This window comes from Sceloporus occidentalis, unplaced genomic scaffold (genome assembly GCF_023333645.1).
Source record: "Sceloporus occidentalis isolate IW3139 unplaced genomic scaffold, rSceOcc1.0.p SCAF_57, whole genome shotgun sequence".
In the NCBI taxonomy this organism is placed as follows: Eukaryota; Metazoa; Chordata; class Lepidosauria; order Squamata; family Phrynosomatidae; genus Sceloporus; species Sceloporus occidentalis.
Window position 1 is genome coordinate 707,976 of NW_028317037.1, and position 21,823 is coordinate 729,798.

The window sequence follows — 21,823 nt, forward strand, 5'->3', positions numbered from 1 at the left end:
GGTAGGACTGCTCCAATTTTTGCAGAATGTTTGGCTGGGACCATATAGCTATAAGGTCAGCCGTCTCCGCATGAGACCAAGACGTCCCCCTGCCTTTTTTCGGGGTGCTGGTGGATGGCTGAGCCATCCTGCCTGGTGGCAAAGGGGAGCCGCCGCACAGCTGTGCCAGGAGCAGCCGAACTGTGCCCGTTCCCAGGTGAAAATGGTGCAGGAATGTGTGTAGGGGGTCACTTTAAATTCCAAACTTTCCCTTATCACTTTCTACAACCAAAACATCCGCCGGCAAAACTTACAACTTCCCGCGATTCCAGCAACGCATGCGCACATGGAGCTCTAGGGTTAGGGTTACGAGACTTAAAATGCGCCGCAGCTGTGCCGCAGCTTCCACAGCTGCATGGCAGCGGACGCTGCAATTAAAGCCTGACTGCAAACCACGCATGTCCCGGACCCCGACCCATTATGCGACGCAGCTGACACGGAGCTTTTAAACGGGCAACTTATATTTGCGGCGTGGCAATTCGGGCGTACAGGTGCAGCAGCTTACAGACGGAGATGCGCACGTACGCCGCAAATCAAAAAGAAGCGGAAAAAAGCAGCACCTTTTTAATGCCGCTTCTTCCCGCTTGGGGCGTGCGGGGGGCGTGTTCATGGCGGCATTCAGGTAAGGGCCGTCTGAAGGCTCTACCTTCATGACGTCATGAATACACCCCTTTTTGCCCGTCTGTATCCCGCCATAGTTGGGTGTCATCAGCGTATTGATAGCACTCCACTCAGTTTCTCCAGATGATCTCTCCCAGTGGTTTCATGTAGATGTTAAACAGTATTAGTGACAGGATGATGCCCTGAAGAACGCCAAATTTAAACTCCCTTTTAAAGGAACAACTGTTCCCAAGCATCTCTTTCTGGAATCTGCTGGAGAGATAGAACTGGATCCACTGCAATGCATTGCCCCTGATCCCCAATTCCCTCAGGCTTTCCAGAACGATACCATGGTCGATGGTATTGAAAGCCACTGAGAGATCCAAAAGCTTCAACAGGGTCACACTTCATCTGTCGGTGTTCAAGCAAAGATCATCTACTAAGGCGATTATAGCATTCTCGACTCCGTATCCCGTCTTGAAGCCAGTTTGAAATGGGTCTAGATAATCTGATTCTTCCAAGAATGCTTGGAGTTGAAGAGCAACTTCCTTCTCAATCACTTTGCTTAGAAATGGAAGATGGATCTGTAATTGTTCATATCCAAAGGATATAGGGAGGGCTTTTCCAGAAGATGTTGAACCACCGCTTCTTTTAAGCAAGATGGAAAATAGCCCTCCCTAAGAGATGCATCTATGATACATCTCAGGTGAGTCCTAAGTGCATCTCCTACTTGGAGGACTAGCCATGAAGGGCAAGGGTTGAGAGGGCAAGTTGTCTTCTTCACACTTCCAAGGAGCTTCTCCACATCCTCAGTACTCACAGATTCAAATTGATCCAGTATGATCTTATTCACTGAGTTACTGGACACCTCACCTATAGCCTCTATAATAATGTCGGCCTCTAGAAGAAGGGAAGGAGTATGCCCTTTCTTCCTTCCTTCCATCTTTCCTTCCGGAATAGAGCCCAAGCTGCAGAACTGGACTCAGGAGAGAAAGGCTGGGAAGACTCTGTTTTGTACATATAGCTCTTTCTCTTTCTCTCTCTCTCTCTGTGTGTGTGTGTGTGCCTCTGCTGTTCTTATGGCTGTGAAAGGAGGTGAGGACTGGGGAGAGAAGAAAGTGTCAATTTTGTGCAAATGCAGAACTTCTGTGCATCAAAGAGTCCAGTGTGTTGAAATAGCAAAGAACTTTATTGAGAACACATAGAAGGAATTCAGTGTTTAAGCCAGAACTGTCCACTCCAAGCCAAACTATACATTAAAACCCCAAACCTAAAACACCACCCTCTTCCCAACCTAGCCCCCACCTCCAATTCCTACAGTCTATGCCCCACAGGTAACAAGACCCCCTTTGCCACCCCCAGAAACTAACCCCCTTCCTGTTAATATCATTCCCATAACTATTCGAGCCAGCTGCAACAAATCCCACCCCTCTATTTCGCTAACCTATACTACAATCTCCAGTAAAATTTATAAACTATGATCTATACTAACAGCAATGAAAACCTAAACTTAACAAAATATAACTTTAAAACATAAACAGACTTATCCACAGACAAACCAGAGACATATGGATAGACAACCCTTACAAACAAAACCATAAGGGCCTTTTCACTGCTGGGTTGAAAATATATTTTCTATATTAATTCTTGAAAAAATAATGTTAGTTCACTTCTGGGATTTGTGTGGCTTCTCTCCTGTGTGGCCTCTCTGATGTCTCACTAGATTTGACTTCAAAGAAAAACATTTCCCACAATGCTGGCATTTGTAGGGCTTCTCTCCAGTGTGGACTCTCTGATGTGTCACTAGGTTTGACGTCTGAGCAAAACACTGTCCACAATGCTGGCATTTGTATGGCTTTGCTCCTGTGTAGATTCTGTGATGTGTCACTAGGTATGACTTCAAAGAAAAACATTTCCCACAGTGCTGGCATTTGTATGGCTTCTCTCCAGTGTGGACTCTCTGATGTGTCACTAGGTTTGACTTTAGAGGAAAACATTTCCCACAATGCTGGCATTTGTATGGCTTCTCTCCAGTGTGGACTCTCTGATGTGTCACTAGGTTTGACTTCTGAGCAAAACACTGTCCACAATGCTGGCATTTGTAGGGCTTTGCTCCTGTGTGGACTCTCTGATGTGTCACAAGGATTGATTTACGAGAAAAACATTTCCCACAATGCTGGCATTTGTATGGCTTCTCTCCTGTGTGGACTCTCTGATGTCTCACTAAGTCTGCCTTCAAAGAAAAGCATTTCCCACAATGCTGGCATTTGTATGGCTTCTCTCCTGTGTGGCCTCTCTGGTGTGTCACTAGGTGTGACTTCAAAGAAAAACATTTCCCACAATGCTGGCATTTGTATGGCTTCTCTCCAGTGTGGACTCTCTGATGTTTCACTAAGTGTCCCTTCAAAGAAAAACTTTTCCCACAATGCTCGCATTTGTATGGCTTCTCTCTTGTGTGGACTCTCTGATGTCTCACTAAGTGTCCCTTCAAAGAAAAACATTTCCCACAATGCTGGCATTTGTATGGCTTCTCTCCAGTGTGGACTCTCTGGTGTGTCACTAGGTTTGACTTCAAAGAAAAACATTTCCCACAATGCTGGCATTTGTATGGCTTCTCTCCTGTATGGACTCTCTGATGTGTCACTAGGTATGAATTCCGAGAAAAACATTTCCCACAATGCTGGCATTTGTATGGCTTCTGTCTGGTGTGGACTCTCTGATGTGTCACTAGGTTTGACTTGAAAGAAAAACATTTCCCACAATGCTGGCATTTGTATGGCTTTGCTCCTGTGTGAGATCTCTGATGTATCACTAGGTATGACTTGCAAGAAAAACATTTCCCACAATGTTGGCATTTGTATGGCTTTGCTCCAGTGTGGACTCTCTGATGTTTCACTAGGCTTGGCTTCTGAGAAAAACATTTCCCACAATGCTGGCATTTGTATGGCTTCTCTCCTGTGTGGACTCTCTGATGCTTGCCAAGGACTGACTTGTAGGCAAATTTTTTTCCACAATCCTGACATTTATGTGACTTCTTTCTTGTGTGGACTCTCTCATGACTGACAAGTTCTTCTGTAAACAAGGACAATGACAGACAAGACTGAATCTCAGCGTTAAGAGAGGAAGGTGTTACCCCAAGATTTAGCTCTACGTTCACCCCTCCCTATTTCAGGTTAAATTAATAAAGTTGGTGTGAGTGACCCGAGCATGACACTGTTCTGGATGCCCCCAAATCCATATAATGATTGTATCCTTACTCATAGGAGCTAGCAAAGAAGAAATTGTAGGGGAACTGCCATGAGGAAATCAGTGGAAGCAGATAGTCAGGCCGTTGAAAAATATTCCATTAAATTTGTGTAACATTATTTTGATTGAAAAGTGGCATCATTTCCTGTGAGACTGCCATAGAGTGTTGAGTCAGAGCACATGGCATGACTCACAACCAATACAGTTACAGGCCAGCTAAAAAGGCCAATGTCATTCTAGGTTGCATCAATACATGTAAAGTTTCGAGATCAAGGGATGTAATAGTGCTACTCTATTCTGCTTTAGTTAGAATAATTCTGTGTCCAGTTCAGGGCCCCACAATTTAAAAAGGATGTTGTCAAGTTGGAACATGCCCAGAGGAAGGCAGCCAGAGTGGTGAAGGATCTTGAAACCATCAAGCCCTTTGAGGAACGACAGTAAGACCTCTTTGACAGTGCAACTCCCTTAGTTTCGTGTAGTCCTCTTCCTTGGTGGTCTTTAAATAGAGGCTGGATGGTGTTTGGAAATGATTCTATAATTCTAGTGGAATCATAACACCAGGATAATTAAGCATAAAAGGGACCTCAGTGTTCATAGAAAGGACAATGGATTCAGTTTCCTTACCCACAGAAGCCACATTCTCATAATTCTCCATCATTACACAATTGTACATAAGTCTCTGCTTCTTCGTCAACAGATTCCATTCATCCTCAGTGAAATATACTGCCACATCCTCAAAGGCCACCTGCAACAGAAAACAGCCTTCATCCAGAGAGTGACTAAGGAAAAGGGGAGGAAATCGCATGGTGCATCCCAAATATTATTTCATCACTTCAGAATTCAGTGCAGGAAATAAACTTTAAATTATGTTAGCAAGCAAAAACCTGCTGCCTTTAAATCTAGTTTGTCTCGAATCCTTTCAATATAATATACTTAGGGAGCTGGACATGTTTAGCCTGGAGAAGGCAATAATAATAATAATAATAATAATAATAATAATACATTTTATTTATAGACCGCAATGATCATAAGTTAAGAGGTGATATGATAGCCCTGTTTAAATACTTGAAGGGATGTCATATTGAGGAGGGAGCAAGCATGTTTTCTGCTGCTCCAGAAAACAGGATCCGGAACAATGGATGCAAGCTCCAGGAAAAGAGATTCCACCTGAACATTAGGAGGAACGTCCTGACAGTAAGTGCTGTTTGACAGTGGAACACACTCCTTCCTCAGAATGCAGTGGCGTCTCCTTCCTTGGAGGTCTTTAAGATGAGGCTGGATGGCCATCTGATGTGTATGCTTTGATTGAGAGTTCCTGCATGGCAGGGGGGTTGGACTGGATGGCCCTTGTGCTCTCTTCCAACTCTATGATTCTAATATCATAAACAATATAATTTAGGCCATTGCTGGGATATTGAAGATGTATTAGGATACTCACTATCCCAACACATACAGAACATTTAGCCACCAAAGAATTATAGTGCATTTAGAAATTTCTTGTCACATTTCAGAGGCAAATGTCATTTTTAATAACAGTTTTGGGGAGCACACTGGGATTGAGGGCTACTGGGGCTACCCCATATTTAGATCCAGAGATGTTCCCCCATATTCTGCAACATTGCAGAGATGGGAAAAGCAAGACACATGTGGACAAGCAATCCAGAAGGCGGTGAGGATGGCCAAAGTTGTTTATGAGGAAGGTCACACATATGGGGAAGGGCACAGCAGTTTGCTTTAGCTTCAGCCTCCTGGGAAGGGCAATATACTGCCTCCTTCTTTCCTCTCTTCTCCCCACTTTTGAGTTGATGGGGTGCAAACTGAATGGCACTCAGGAACTGAAGTGAGCTGAGAAGGGGAAAAATGAGAGGATGAGAGAGCAACCGGGACATTTTTAAAAGCCCCTGAAAAAGTGGGGTGACAGAGGGTTAACCAGGACTGTCTCTGCTATATTGGGAGAATATGTTCTCCGCTTGCTTTCATGAACTGGCCTAGCAGTGACACAGATGAAAATTAATAGTCAAGAACTTCAACTCACCAAAGAATACTTGTACCTCCGCAGACTGTTTCTTTTGGAGCCCTACTCCCTCCGCTTGGCCTCTGTGTCGGCCATCAGGTGGGCAGGGGTCCTGGTGGTCTTGCACTTGAGTCACTTCCAGCAAGAGAGGCCCCAAAGCCGTGTAGAAGGAAGCAGAGATGAAGGTCCTGAGAAAAGGGAGCAGGGTTAGGATTAACTTGGCAAGAAACCTTGCAGCACTCAAAGACACAGAGAATAGCATCCTGCTGGTGACATACGCAGGTGACACATGCCTCCTTTGGGCCAATGCAGAGGTGGGCATCCCCTTCCTCCCTCTGCACCAAACAAAGCCCACTGGACCTAGTATAGATTCACTGCAGGTCCCCTACACAACAGATACTCCATGCCCTATTAGAGTGACGAAGGATGAGGAGATGGGGAATTGGAGAGGGCCCTGGTTATGTCCCTCCAGCTAGATGTGAAATGGGTGCATCACAAATAAATAAATAAATAAATAAATAAATAAATAAATAATCTGCTGAAACCTCCAGATGTCCCTAGTGCTTTTTCACAGCATCATCTCCTTTGCGAAGAAGGCTGCATCCACACGGCAGAAATAAGGCACTTTGACACCGCTTTAACCGCTCAGTGCTATGGAATCCTGGGATTTTACCTTTGGGACACATAGCCTTATCTGCCAGAGAGCTCTGGTGCCACAACAAACTACAAATCCCAGGATTCCACAGGATGGACCCAGGAGAGTTAAAGTGGTTTCAAACCGGATTATTTCTGTAGAGCAGAGACAGCATAAATTGTTTGTAAAAGGATAGAAGCACCCAAGTCTTGTTTTTACCCTACAAATAATGGTTTTCCTTTAAAAAAATAAGTAGTTTGTTTTAGTCTGTAATCCTTATTTTTGTTGTTCTTGTTTGTTTCTATTTTTATTTGGTCATTTGAGATGGCTTCCTTCTTGAGTGAAAAGCTCTTAATAAGAAAATGGGGAGACTTTTAAAACCTCACAAAGGAGCTACTTTTGGCCTTTTTTGGGGGAGAAGCCTCATCTTAGAAGCCAAAGCCCAATGTTTGTGAAGAAGAAGAATAAGGCTTGTATTAAAACTATGCTCCCCATTTCTGATCCCTTTTAAAACCCATGTTCCCCAGAAGGAGCAGAGCTGTGTAATACGAAAACCCTCTCAGAAAAGAGACACAAAAGACACACAAACAGACACACTTCCTCCCTTTTGGCCCAAGGAGCCTGGCCTCCTTCTCTCTCTGGAGCCTCAGGAGAGAAAGAGAGGCCTCTGTTCAACTGAGGCCTCAGAGAAGGTTCCGGAACAATATTACCCACAGTCACAAGCAGCACAAAATGGCCGCTGGAACACAAAATGGCCACCTCTGGCTCAGCACTTGTCAAATGGCAGTTTGAGGCCTTCAGGGAACCCAAAGTGGAGAATGAAAGGGCCCCAAAATCGGAAGGGCCCCCAAATAGGATTTCCAAACCTTAACAACAGCTAAAATCTTTGCTGATACTATAATACAGAGAGTGACTGAGATACTAGAACATGGCCACATAGCCTGAAAAACCCACAAAAAACTATCACTGAGATACTGTTTATAAATATTTTATGTCTTTATAAATAAATAAAATTTAATAATAACAATAATAATAATAACAATAAGAAGTTACAACCAGGAGCTAGTTCTCCCCGTGGTTTTTCCCCCAGGAGCCCCCTTCTCCTTCTCCTTCTTCCCCTGAAGAATCCTCAGAGGCCTCTCTGCTCCTCCTCCTCCTCAGGCCCTTCCTCTATGCCTTCCTCCTCCTCCTAGGACTGCAATCCTGGCCCCACTTTCTTGGAGTTAAGTCCCAGTAAATTCTGGTTCAAAACACACTGCAGGGATGATGATGATGATGATGATGATGATGATGAGTCTCTTCCTTCAAAAGCACAAAGCCTTGTGGAAGCTCAAAGGCTAACAGAGGTCCAAATTACACGGCAGAAATAACCCTCTTTCAGACAGCTTTAACTGCCTTTGCTCAGTGCTGGGGAATCCTGGGGATTGGAGTTTATTCTGGCACCTCAGCTCTCTGACAGAGAAGGCTAAATGTCTCACAAAACTACAGTTCCTAGAATTCCCTAGCATTGAGCCAGGGCAGTTAAAGCAGTCTCAAACTGGACGATTTATGCAGTGCATTTTGGATCTCTGTTGGTCTTTGAGTTTTCACAAGGCTCTGTGGTTTTGGGAACAAGAAACTAATTATCATAATTGTTGTTGATGATGGTGATGGTAATAATAATAATAATAATAATAATAATAATAATATCCCATTCCCCCTCATAAAGGGACACAACTGAAATTACAAGTTTAAGAACATTGAATTATAACATACAAAAGTATACATTAAAATAGAAGTAAAAAGAATTAAACTAATTCAGCTCCCCTCTGGAAAGTGGGAGAGACCTGGAAGGGACATGAAATGGGAAGAGAGGAAAAGGGGGGAGATGCTGGGGCGGGGGTCTCTCATGTCCTGGAGTTTGCACCCATTGCTCCATCTCCCGGTCTCCTCCGCTGGGAGGGAGAGCATGGAATTCTGGGAGAGGCTGGCAGTTGGCTTGGAGCCTGAATAGGGTTCTAGAAGGCTGGTGGCTTTGACTGTTGGCTGCTTCGGAAGAAGGGCTCATCTGGATTCCCCTGGAAGTGAAGGAAAGATGGGTGCCTCAATGAGGAGCTCCCAAATTTGGTTCCTATGTGATAATGATGAATGAGTGAAAGGCCCCCAGGTTGGAGTCAATGATGGGGGGCTGGAGGGTCTTCTGTAGGGAGGCAGCCCCCAAGGCTGCAAAGAAGCCTCCTCCTCCCTCTGAAAAAGGCCTCAAGGCTCTACCGGGTACCAGGCCTCCACTGACTCTCACTCTTCCGCACGCAGAGCTAAATAAAGAAGCAGAAGCTCCACCTCTTTTTGAGGCTGGCCAATGGGGGCAGAACAGCTGGAAGACCTCTCCCCTGCCCAAGACTCACATTTTGTGTTCTGGCAGCCATTTTGTTTTCTGGCAGCCATTTTGTGTGCTGCTTGTGACTGTGGGGAATAATGTTCTGGAACCTTCTCTGAGGCCTCAGTTGAACTGACCATTGGCTTCTCTTTATCTCCCTCAGGCTTTATAGTGATAAGGAAGCCCAGCTCCTTGGGCCAAAAGGAAGGAAGTGTGTCTCTTTATGTGTCTTTTCTGAGATGGTTTTCTTACACAGCTCTGCTCCTTCTGGGAAACATGAGTTTTAAAAGGGGCCAGAAATGGGAGGATACTTTTAATATTATTATTATTATTCAAAAACATTGGGCTTTGGCTTCTAAGAGGAGGATTGCCCCCCCCCCCAAAAAAAAAGGCCAAAAGGTGCTCCTTTGGGAGGTTTTAAAAGTCTCTCCAGTTTTCTTATTAAAAGATTTTTATGCAAGAACGAAGGAGGTAGACCAAGAATGAAACAAGCAAATATAGAAACAAACAAACAACAATAAAAATAAAGATTAGACAGAAAAACAAGTGCTTATTTTTTGAAAGTAAAACCATTATTAAGATGGTTAAAACCAGACCTGGGTACTTCTACCCTTTTACAACCAGCTCAGGCTGTATCTGCACTGCAGAAATATTCCAGTTTGAAACTGTGTTAACTCTCCTGGCTCCATCCTGTGGAATCCTGGGATTTGTAGTTTGTTGCGGCAGCAGAGATCAAGAGCCACTCCAAGGCAAAGCTCTCCAGGGCTCTCTTTGCTCTCCTTTGCTTGTGAATACAGTGGGCCCCTGGTATACAAGGGGGATCTGTTCCACACACACCCTCCCCCCCGCGTATACCAAAATCCGCGTATGCTCAAGTCCACGCGTGCCGACATTGGGGAGAAAAGTCCCTCTCCTCCCCTCTCCTCACCAACTTTTTTCCTCCCCGCCGCCATGGTCTGGGGAAAGACCATGTGGGGCTGTTGGAGGCCAAGAGGCCTCCAGTCCACCATCTGGCCCTTCTGCAGAGATGGCAGTGATGGAGGCAATGGCAGCGAAGAGGAGGCAGAGGAGCAGCACCAGAGGCCTCCTGTCCAACTCAGCCTGCAGGGCCCCACTGCCACCACCATGGAAGGGCCGGGTGGTGACCCAGAGCCCTCTTCTCTAGCTTGTTTCATGTTTTTGTCTTATATACTGTTTAATTTGGTTAACTGCTATTAAGGGACATAGCTATGAGATTCTATGATATGGGGTGCACTATAAACCTTTTAATGAATGAACAGGTATTGCAATCCTATATATTCATATTATCAGACATAACTCCAAAGAATGTTAGCCTTTTGGATGCCATAATGTTCCTCTCATTCTTCAGTGCAAGAAGCAACACTTCAGCTGCCTTCTAGAAGATAAAGCAAAAAGGCTTCCAAAAGCACTGAAGCCTTCGGCAAGTCACACACTCTCAGCCTCAGAGGAAGGCCATGGGAAACCCACTCTGAAGGAATCTGCCAATAAAACCCCTTCAGAGACTCCCATAAGGTCACCATAAGACCTGGAAACAACTGGAAGACAGACCCCAAGAACAACATTGGGAAATAGGTGCAAGCCTTGCCTTGGGCAAGTGTAATGACTGGGCTCCAGTCAATGGAGGTCTCCTTCAGGCAGAAAAGGGAGGTTTATGCAAATGCAGAATGACATCACTGCTACGGAAGGCTCTCTTGACCAATCAGAGAGCAAGATAAAGGTTCTTCTGGAAGCTTCCGTGAGAAGGAGATATAAGGCCTGAGAGACCAAGAGACAGTTGGGGGAATTGTGTCGGTTGGAGATCGAGAGAGAGAGTTAAAGAGCGGATCTTGGAAGTTAGGCTCAGAATTGGACACTTAGGTTTACTGATTTCTTTAATAGCTTGTATGAATTGAATATTTTATACTTATAAATATTGTACCTGCAAGACTCTTAATATCTTGTATGACTTATATTTCAGTTATATTTTGTTATCTATAATAAACACCTCCTTGGAGTATCTACTACTCTAAACTCCTTTTCCACGTGTCTTGGATCGGTTGATGCTTGGGAAGATCAGTAAAGAAGGAGAAATAAGGTTCCTTAACTGGTCCCAGTGTAGGTTAAGGGAAACCCTTTTATAATTTACTGGATGATGGCAGCGTGATTTAAGGAAGTTAAGGGTCTGTTGGGCTAAGAGCCATAATGTCTAAATGTCTAATTAACAATTTGTAATCTACTCTGATAGCCTTTTGGTTGAAGAGAGGGGTATCAAATTATTATTATTATTATTATTATTATTATTATTATTATTATTTCATGGGCATTTGGAACATTTAGATTTGTAATAAAATATGGCAGATTTAAATGCTGCTTTGAAACCTCTTTCCATCTGCCAGCTTTGCGCTGGTTTTGGGGGGAACTGAGAAAGTGTTGGGAGGGAGGGACTGCCAACAGAAATAGGAGATGCATTGCAGGCTATGGACAGTTTGTGGCCAAGAAAGGTCCAAAACACACGGCAGCAATAGTCCAGTTTGAGAGCGCTTTAACAGCCCTGGCCCAATGCTAAGGAATCCTGGTAATTGGAGTTTATTGGGGCAACAGAGCTCTCTGACAGAAGGCTCAATGTCTCACAAAACTACATTTCCCAGAATTCCCTAGCACTGAGCCAGGGCAGTTAAAGCGGTCTCAGATTGGATTATTGCTGCAGTGTGTTTTGGATTTAGGTTACCCTTGGCAAGTCACACTCTCTCAGCCTCAGAGGATAGCAATGGCAACCCATCTCTGAAGAAACCTGCCAAGGAAACCCGAAGATAAGGTTGCCTTAGGGTTGCCATAAGTTGAAAACGACTTAAAGACACACATGAAGAACATAAAAAAGTCTGCAATTATTTCCCAGGTTGTACATGGGAATGGGAGGCAGTGAGGTGCAGTGGTTTGAGTGTTGGATTACAACTCTGGAGGCCAGGGTCCAGTGTCCCACTCCTCCATGAAACCAGATGGGTCCCTTGGGCAAGAAGCCACACTCTCTCAGCCTCAGGGAAGGCAATGGCAAACTTCCTCTGAACAACTCTTGTCAAGAAAACCTCAGGAAAGGCTCCCCAGAAGTCGGCAATGACTTGGAGCCACTCCACAAAAAACGACAAAGCCTCAAGAAAGAGACAGCGTGGTTCAGTGGCTGGAGCATTGGACTATGACCCTGGAGCCCAGGGTTCAAATGCCCTCTTGGCCATGGAAACCCACTGAGTGACCTTAGGCAAGAAGTCATACTCTCTCAGCCTCAAAGGGAGACATTTGCAAAACAACTTGAAAGCACACAAACACAACAAGAGCAGTAACACCATTAACACAAGGCAGCTAGGTAGAAATAAATAAATAAATAAATAAATAAAGAAAGAAAGAAAGAAAGAAAGAAAGAAAGAAAGCTATTGACAATGTATCTGGTCAAGAAGACATGGGAATTATAGTCCTTCGTTCAGAGGGATTGGAGGGGCCTTATTGCAGGGCAGGACCCCTCCTCTCTCTGGCCTTGTGGATGCTGGGAGTTCCAGTCCAGGAAATACACTTTAAATCCCATTGGCAACAGAAAAGGCTACTACTGCCTTTCAGATCCAGTTTGCCCCAAATCCTTGATGAGGCCAGAAACCCCTTTGTTAGGATGTGAACACTGAATATCCCAGGAAGGCTGCTGCAAGGAGCACAGAGTGAGACAGAGACAAGGAGGAAGGGAGGGAGGGAGGGAAGAAGGGGAGCGGCAGCAGAGGGACAAGGCCTGGAAGCGATAGGATTCCCTGCTGCGTTGAGGTCTGGCTGGGCCTGGCTTGGGTCTAATGCTGCTGCTTTGCTTTGGCCACTGCCACCATGGAGGGGAGGAAGGAGGCCCAGCAGGTCTTCCAGGCATGGGCCACTCTTTCTGAAGGTGGGAGAGTGTGATTCCCCAAAGTGGAATTTTAATGCTATTAATGGTGGCTCTCACGCTGTAGAAATGCTAGTGGTGGGGGTGGGAGTGATGAAGATGATGATGATGATGATGATGATGATGATGATGATATCAGGCTGCCACCACACCTTAATCACCATCACCCCCAACCCCACCACCCCCACTAGCATTGCTCCAGCATTCCTGTTTTACACCAGTGCAATTGCCATGGCTCAGTGTTATGGAACTCTGGGAATGTACTTTTCGTTTGGCATTTTAGGTGTTGTTAAGGTTTGGAAATCCTGTTTGGGGTCCCTTCCGACTTTGGAGCCCTTTCATCATCCATTTTGGGTTCCCAGAAGGCCTCCAACTGCCAAGCGCTGAGGCGGAGGTGGCCATTTTGTGTTCTGGCAGCCATTTTGTATGCTGTTTGTGACTGTGGACAATGTTCCGGAACCTACTCTGAGCCTCAGTTGAACAGAAGCTTCTCTTTCTCTCCTGAGGCTCCAGAGTCAGAAGGAGGTCAGGCTGCTTGGGCCAAAAGGAAGGAAGTGTGTCTCTTTGGCGGGATACAAACCGCCATATAGTACGTATTCTATACGTACTGGGGTTAGGAAAGGGCGGTGCTTCCGCACCCCCCTAACCCTAGTACGTATAGAGTATAGAGTACACATGGGGGCTGCCATGTTTACGTACTGGATGCATAGCCTTGTGACGTCATAAAGGCGCCGCAAAAAGAAGCTCCGAAATTGAGCTTCTTTTTTGCTCCGCACGGGAGCCGCGCGGTTTGGCTGCTGCAGCTCCCGCACAGAGCAAATGGCGCCGGCGGGAGACTGTCGCAAAGCGGCGGTCTGTATCCCGACTTTGTGTGTCTTTTGTGTCTCTTTTCTGAGAGGGTTTTCTTATTACACAGCTCTGGTCCTTCTGGGGAAACTGAGTTTTAAAAGGGATCAGAAATGGGGAGGTTAGTTTTAATACAAGCCTTATTCTTCTTCTTCACAAACATTGGGCTTTGGCTTTTAAGAGGAGGATTGCCTCCCAAAAAGCCCAAAAGCAGCTCCTTTGGGAGGTTTTAAAAGTCTCCCTAGTTTCCTTATTAATAGATTTTCAGGCAAGAAGGAAGGAGACAGACCAGTATAACTCATATTACCAAGAATGAAAGAAACAACAACAACAAAAATAAGGATTAGAGACTAAAACATACTACTTATTTTTTTAAAGGAAAACCACTATTAGGAGGGTAAAAACAAGACATGGGTGCTTCTACCTTTTTACAGCTGATTCAGAAATAATCCAGTTCTAAAGTGTGTTAATTCTTCTGGTGCAATCCTATGGAATCCTGGGATTTGACGTTTGTTGTGGCATGAGAGCTCTCTGGCAGAGAAGGCTAAATGTCCAAAGGTAAAATCCTAGGATTCCATAGCACTGAGTGGTTAAAGAGGTGTCAAAGTGCTTTATTTCTATAGTGCGGATGCAGCCTTCTTGGGAAAGTGACTGATGATGGGGAAAAGCATCGGGGAACTATGGAAGTTTCAGCAGATTATTTATTTATTTATTTATTTATTTATTTATTTATGATGCACTCATTTCACATCTATCTACGGGGACATAACCAGGGCCCTCTCCAATTCCCCATCCCCTAATCCCCTACCACTCTAAGAAGGCATGGAGTATCTGTTGTGTAGGGGAGCTGCAGGGAATCTATGCTAGGTCCAGTGGGCTTTGTTTGGTGGAGAAGGAGGAAGGTTATACCCACCTCTCCGTTGGCCCAAAGGAGGCATATGTCACCTGCGTATGTCACCAGCACGATGCTGTTCTCTGTGTCTTTGAGTGCTGCTGGGTTTCTTGCCAAGCCAATCCTAACCCTGGGCCCTTTTCTCAGGAACTTCATCTCGCCCTCCTTGTACCCGGTTTTGGGGCCTCTCTTCCTGGAAGTGACCAAGTGCAAGACCACCAGGACCCCCTGCCCACCTGATGGCTGACACAGAGGCCAAGCGGAGGGAGTTGGGCTCCAACAGAAAGAGGCTGCCGAGGTACAACAGCTCTTTGGTGAGTCACTATCCTAATAACTTCATCTGTATCACTTCTGGGCCAGTTTATGAAAGGAAGCAAATAAAATACTGTCTGAGTTTGGCAGAGACAGTCCTGGTTAATCCTCTGTCACCCCACTTTTCCAGAGAACTTTAAAAATGTCCCGGTTGCTCTCTCTTCCTCCAATTTTCCCCTTTCTCAGCTCGCTTCAGTTCCTGAGTGCTATTGAGTTTGCAGCCCATCAACTCAAAAGGAGGGAGAGGTGAGGAAAGAAGGAGTATATGGCCCTTCCCAGGAGGCTGAAGCAAAAGAAAACTCCTGTGCCCCTCCTAGCTTGTGTGATCTTCCTCACAAACAACTTTGGCCATGTTCACTGCCTTCTGGGTTGCTTGTCCACATGTGTCTTGCTTTTCCAATCTGTGAAATGTTGGGGGCTATGGGAGAAAATCTCTGGATCTAAATATGGGGTGGGCCCAGTGGCCCTCAAGGCCAGAGTACTCCCCAGAACTGTGATTAAAAATGACATTTGCCTCTCAAATGTGGCAAGAAATGTCTAAATGCACCATAATTCTTTGGTGGCTAAATGTATTGTACGTGTTGGGATAGTTAGTATCCTAATCCATCATCAATATCCCATGGCCTAAATTATATTGTGTATTATATTGAAAAGATTTAAGACAAACTGGATTTCAAAGGCAGTAGCTTTTTTCTTGCTGACAGAATTTAAAGTTTATTTCCTGGACTGAATTCTGAAGTGATAAAATAATATTTGGATGCACCATGTGCTTTCCTCCCCTTTTTCCTTAGACACTCTCTGGATGAGGGCTGTTTTCTGTTGCAGGTGACCTTTGCGGATGTGGCTGTATATTTCACTGAGGACGAATGGAAACTGTTGACGAAGAAGCAGAGACTTATGTACAATCATATAATGATGGAGAATTATGAGAACGTGGCCTCTGTGGGTAAGGAACCGGAATCCACTAGCATTATAGAATCATAGAGTTGGAATAGACCACAAGGGCCATCAGGTTCAACCCTCTTCTGCCATGCAGGAATACACACTCCAAGCATCATCTAGCCTTTGTTTAAAGACTTCCAAGGAAGAGAATTCCACCAAACTCTAAGGAAGTACATTTCACTGTCGAAGAGTTGTTAATGTCCCAAAGTTCCTCCTAATGTTTAGGTGGAACCTCTTTCTCTGTGAATTACATCCATTGTAGTGTCTCTTTTTCTCTGTAGCAGCAGAAAGCAAGCTTGCTCCATCCTCAATACGACCCTTTCCAATATTTAAACATGGATATCATATCTGCTGTTAATTTTCTTTTCTCCAGGGTAAACATACCCAGCTCTCTAAGCTGCTCCTCATAGGGCTTGATGGTTTCCAGATCCTTCACCATTTTAGTTGCCCTCCTCTGGGCATGTTCCAACTTTTCAACATCCTTTTTGAATTGTGGAGCCCAGAACTCGACACAGGATTATTCCAAGTGAGGCCTGACCAAAGCTGAATAGAGTGGCACTATTACTTCCCTTGATCTAGAAACTATACTCGTATTGATGCAGCCTTTTTAGCTGCTGCATCACGCTGTTTCCCCATGTTGAACTTGTGGTCTACTAGGAGTCCTAGATCCCTGCCAAGCGTAGTTTAATTATGATAGCAACATCTGTAGAATATTTGAATTTGTAGTTTAGTGAGGCACTATTGCTCTCCACTTTATAAGGATTCTAAATATTCCATTGTAAACTGCCAATTGTCAGAACCAGCTTCTGGGGTTCATCCAGAATGGTATTGGGGTTTAGGGGGGAATTGTTAGTAGTTTAAATGCTAGTAGTTTTAAGTAGTTGGTAAGGATAGTGGGGCCTAGAACAGCTTGGGGAAAGGAAGCAGTTGTGGAGGCTCTTAACTGACTGGTTTGTGAGCTTTGGGTGGCAGACATGTCCCTGAGGGGAGAGGCATATGTGAACGGTGGACAAAGAAGGCAAGAGGTACCCGGGCTGTTTAGCAGCTGAAGGGGTAAGAAAACGGAGGAGTGTGAAGGTAGTTAATGATGGAAGAAAAAGGTTTCAAAGCTTCAGAGACTGCTTAGACGTGTTAATGGACGCTTCTGCCTGATTTCTCAATAAACCTTTTGGTGCAAGCAAAGGACTTTCTAATTCTGAAACTTAGTTCCGCCCCCAGATATCACACCATTTCTAGGATTTGGTGGGAAGGCAGCATGGGGATTAATGCATTTCTCACAGAAATGGTATTCAGCACATCTCTGAGTATGTTTCCTACTTTTTTTGGCCCTCTTCCAGCCTTTTGAGGCTCTGCAGAGGCTTCTTGGGGAAAAGACCTCCCTTGGCCCTGCAGTGGCTCAGAGAGGGCCCAAGAGTGTTAAAATGGCCTCCACTTCCCCAAAGGGATGCAATGGGATACTGAGGGGCAAAACATTATTCCTATTTTAAAGCAACAGAATGTGCGGTTGCCCCTGAGATACCCTGGGGGCCAATGTGACCCCCCCCAATCCCCAACAGTAGCCCATCCTTGTCTTAGACATATTCAAGTAGACCACAAGTTGAACATGAGTCAACAGTGCGATGCAGCAGCTAACAAGGCCAATGCGATTTTACACTGCATCAATAGAAGTATAGTGTCTTGATCAAGGGAAGTAATAGTGCTACTCTATTCTTCTTTGGTCAGGCCTCACCTGGAATACTGGGCACCACATTTCAAAAATGATGTGGAGAAACTGGAGCGCGTCCAAAGGAACTAAAATGGTGGAGGGTCTGGAAACCATGCCCTATGAGGAACGCCTTAGGGAGCTGGAGATGTTTAGCCTGGAGAAGAGACGGTTAAGATGTGATATGATAGACCTGTTTAAATATTTGAAGGGATGTCATATTGAGGAGGGAGCAAGCTTGTTTTCTGCTGCTCCAGAGACTAGAACATGGAACAATGGATGCAAACTGTAGTAAAAGAGATTCCACCTCAACATTAGGAGGAACTTCCTAACAGTAAGGGCTGTTTGACAGTGGAACAAACTCCCTCGGAGATTTTGGTGGAGTCTCCTTCCTTTAAACAGAGGCTGGATGGACATCTGTTGGGGATGCTTTGATTGGTGCATTGCAGAATGGGGTTGGACAAGGTAGCTAGCCCTTGTAGTATCTTCCAATTCTATGATTCTATGAATCTAGGCCTCTGGGATCAAGGAGGGGAAGGCAGGAGCAAAGCCAGCATTGCGTAGCTCTCTGTGGACAGGAAGGGACCTCTGGGAATGGCCAGGAGAGGGACATTGGAGATTGGGGGCAGCCACCAACCGGACAGATTTTAATAATAATAACAACAACAACAACAACAACAACAACAATAATATTTCCCGATGGATAAAGGTGGTTTCACAACCATAAAATAGCCACAAAGCAACAATAGCATCCAATTTACACACAGTAAAACAACAAGTCGCCAAAAATTCAATTCGGGACAAATAAAAACATTGTTTAAAATGCACAATTGTGATCAGAACTGGGATTTTCCCATAAGTTCTTTAGAAGAGGTCAGGTGGGTAAGCCTGCCGGAAGGGATCCATCTTAAGTGCTTTCTTGAAAGCATCCAAGGTGGTGTTAAGATGGATCTCCTCCGGCATGTTGTTCCATAACTTGGGGGCCATGGCCGTCTTTGCTCTGTGGAAAGTTGTTCTTAGCCTGACCTTTGGGTAATCTAATAGATTCTTCCCAGATGTTCTGAGAGTGTGGGGCGGATTGTGTAGGGAAAGGTAATAAGCAACACTTTGTATTGTGCCTGGAAGCTAATTGGCAGCCAATATAGAGATTTTAGAACTGGTGTTATACAGTCTGACCTAGATGTTCCGGTAACCAATTTGGTGCCGCATTTTGAAATAACTGAAGCTTCCGAACTTGGTACAAAGGTAGCCCCATGTAGAGAACTGAACTTAAGAACTGAGCTTGAAATCAGGCCCTTGTTTTCATACATATTAAGGGTTAAATTTAGCAATTATGAGCAATGTCTATGAAGAGAGGAAAGGGTAACACAAAAATTCCTTTTTCTCTCATGTTTCTTTTCCAACCTGAGCTTGCTTAGCTCCATGGTTGATTCCAGGGGCCCTTTGTCACTCGAAATGCTGGAGTCTGGGGAGGACACTCACAAGTGATATGCTTTTAGGGGAATTTCATACTTAGCTCAAAGGAGAGATTGAGGCAACAGTGACCTCGGGATTCATCCCAACTATACCAGGCCCAGAAGCACACAGAACTTCAGAGTCATCCCTTGGTGCCACACAGCATGAAGCATCCTCTGCAGTTAGCTTGCATCATGCCATGTGCTCTGACTCAACACTCTATGGCAGTCTCACAGGAAATGATGACACTTTTCAATTAAAATAGTTTTACATATATTTAATGGAATATTTTTCTTTGGTCGTTCCTATGAGTAAGGATACAATCATTATATGGATTTGGGGGCATCCAGAACAGAATCATGCTCAGGTCACTCACACCAACTTTATTCATTTAATCTCAAATAGGGAGGGGTGAACGTGGGGCTAAATCTTGGGGTAACACTTTCCTCTCTTAACACTGAGATTCAGTCTTGTCTGTCATTGTCTTCCTTTACAGAAGAATTGGTCAGTCATGAGAGAGTCTACACAAGAAAGAAGTCACATAAATGCCAGCATTGTCGGAAATATTTTGCTTACAAGTCAGTCCTAGTCATGCATCACAGAGTCCACACAGGAGAGAAGCCATACAAATGCCAGCATTGCTGGAAATGTTTTTCTGACAAGTCACACCTAGTGACACATCAGAGACTCCACACAGGAGAGAAGCCATACAAATGCCAGCATTGCTGGAAATGTTTTTCTGACAAGTCAGCCCAATTGAAACATCAGAGAGTCCACACAGGAGAGAAGCCATATAATTGCCAGCATTGTGGGAAATGTTTTTCTTGCAAGTCAAACCTAGTAACACATCAGAGAGTCCACACAGGAGAGAAGCCATACAAATGCCAGCATTGTGGGAAATGTTTTTCTGACAAGTCAGTCCAACTGAGACATCAGAGTCTCCACACAGGAGAGAAGCCATACAAATGCCAGCATTGTGGGAAATGTTTTGCTTCAAAGTCACACCTAGTGACACATCAGAGACTCCACACAGGAGAGAAGCCATACAAATGCCAGCATTGTGGGAAATGTTTTGCTTCAAAGTCACACCTAGTGAGACATCAGAGAGTCCACATAGGAGAGAAGCCAAACAAATGCCAGCATTGCTGGAAATGTTTTTCTGACAAGTCACACCTAGTGACACATCAGAGAGTCCACACAGGAGAGAAGCCATACAAATGTCAGCATTGTGGGAAATGTTTTTCTTCGAAGTCAAACCTAGTGATACATCAGAGAGTCCACACAGGAGAGAAGCCATACAATTGCCAGCATTGTGGGAAATGTTTTTCTTGCAAGTCAAACCTAGTGAAACATCAGAGAGTCCACACAGGAGAGAAGCCATACAAATGCCAGCATTGTGGGAAATGTTTTTCTTCAAAGGCATACCTATTGACACATCAGAGAGGCCACACTGGAGAGAAGGCACACAAATCCCAGTGTTGAACTAATAGTATTATTATTGTCAAGAAGGAATACAAAAAATATATTTTCAATCCTATGGTGCTAAGAAAAGGCCCTTGTGATTTTGCTTTTAAGGTTTGTCTGTCCATATGTCTATTTATGTTTTAAGGTTGCATTTTGTTAAGGTTTTCATTGTTAATTGTATAGATAATTACTTTGGGTTGTAAATTTGGCTGGGGATTGTGGGTCTTGGTATATGTTAGGTAGATGGGGGGTGGGATTTGTTGCCACTGGCTGGAATAGTTATGGGAATGATCACTTTTGCAATCTGTTAGATGTTGGCTGAAGAAAGTTGGGGACAGATATTAACAGAAGGGGCTAGTTTCTGGGAATGGCAAAGTGGACCTTGTTACCTGTGGGGCATGGATTGTGGGAACTGGAGTTGGGGGCTAGGATTGGAAGAGGGTGATATTTAAAGTTTTGGAGTTTTAATGTATTGTTTGGATTGGAGTGGGCTTAAACACTGAATTTCTATGTGTTCTCAATAAAGTTCTTTGCTGTTTCAACACACTGGACTCTTTGATGCACAGAAGTTCTGAATTTGCCGAAAACTGACCCTTTCTTCTCTCCTCAATCCTCAGCTCCATTCCCAGCCATCAGAACAGCAGAGGCAAACACACACACAAACACACACACAAATATACAGGGTACACAGAGAGCTTTATTTCCAACTACAGCCTTTCCTTCCTGAATCCAGTGCTGCACCTTGGGCTACATTGTGGTCTCCTCAAAGGAAGAAAGGAGGGAAAGAAGGGGAGGCTGCTGAACTCCCGGAGCATACCTTCCTTTCCCTCAAAGGCCGCCAGTGGAATAAGAAGCACCAGCAGCAGCCTGGAACTAGCAATCCCTGTGCATAAATGCATGAATAAAGGGATTTATGACATATTGTGACCCATTGTGACCTCAGTCTGCTGCTCCTCACCTTAAGGATTGAGACAGGACTATTGTGATCTCACCCTGAGGTTCCTTGCCTGAAAGTCTGAGACGGGACTATTGGCTCGTGCTCTTTACCTGAAGGATTGAGACTGGTCCTATTGTGATCTCAGTCTGATGCTGCTTGCCTGACAGATTGAGATGGGACTATTGTGACTTAAGGCTGGTGCTTCTTACCTACAGGAATGAGATGGGACTATTGTCATTTCAGACTGGTGCTCCATACTTGGAGGATTGATACTGGTCCATTACAACCTCAGGCTGACGCTCATTGCCTGAGAGATTGAGACTGGCACAGTTTGACTTAAGGCTGATGCTCCTTGCCTGAACGATAGAGACTGTCATATTGTGACCTCAGGCTGATGCTCCTTTCCTGATGGATTGAGACTGGACTATTGTGAGTTCAGGAAGATTCTTCTTTCCTGAAGGATTGAGACTG

General features: G+C 44.7%; 2 protein-coding genes across 2 annotated transcripts; one reads left to right on the forward strand and one right to left on the reverse strand.

Annotated features, from left to right (window-relative positions):
• Window positions 1-1,716: 1,716 nt before the first annotated feature.
• LOC149287657 (uncharacterized) lies at window positions 1,717-9,842 on the reverse strand. The gene is made up of 3 exons (XM_089492536.1): window positions 9,818-9,842; window positions 2,528-3,711; window positions 1,717-1,722 (listed from the first exon to the last, which is right to left on the reverse strand). Exons 1-3 carry the CDS (start codon window positions 9,840-9,842, stop codon window positions 1,717-1,719), a joined length of 1,215 nt encoding a protein of 404 aa, XP_089348662.1.
• Window positions 9,843-15,634: 5,792 nt separating this feature from the next.
• LOC149287658 (uncharacterized) lies at window positions 15,635-20,901 on the forward strand. The gene is made up of 2 exons (XM_089492508.1): window positions 15,635-15,798; window positions 19,448-20,901. The coding sequence occupies exons 1-2, from the start codon at window positions 15,750-15,752 to the stop codon at window positions 20,431-20,433; spliced, it is 1,035 nt and encodes a 344-aa protein (XP_089348634.1). The 5' UTR covers window positions 15,635-15,749; the 3' UTR covers window positions 20,434-20,901.
• The last annotated feature ends 922 nt before the right edge of the window (window positions 20,902-21,823 follow it).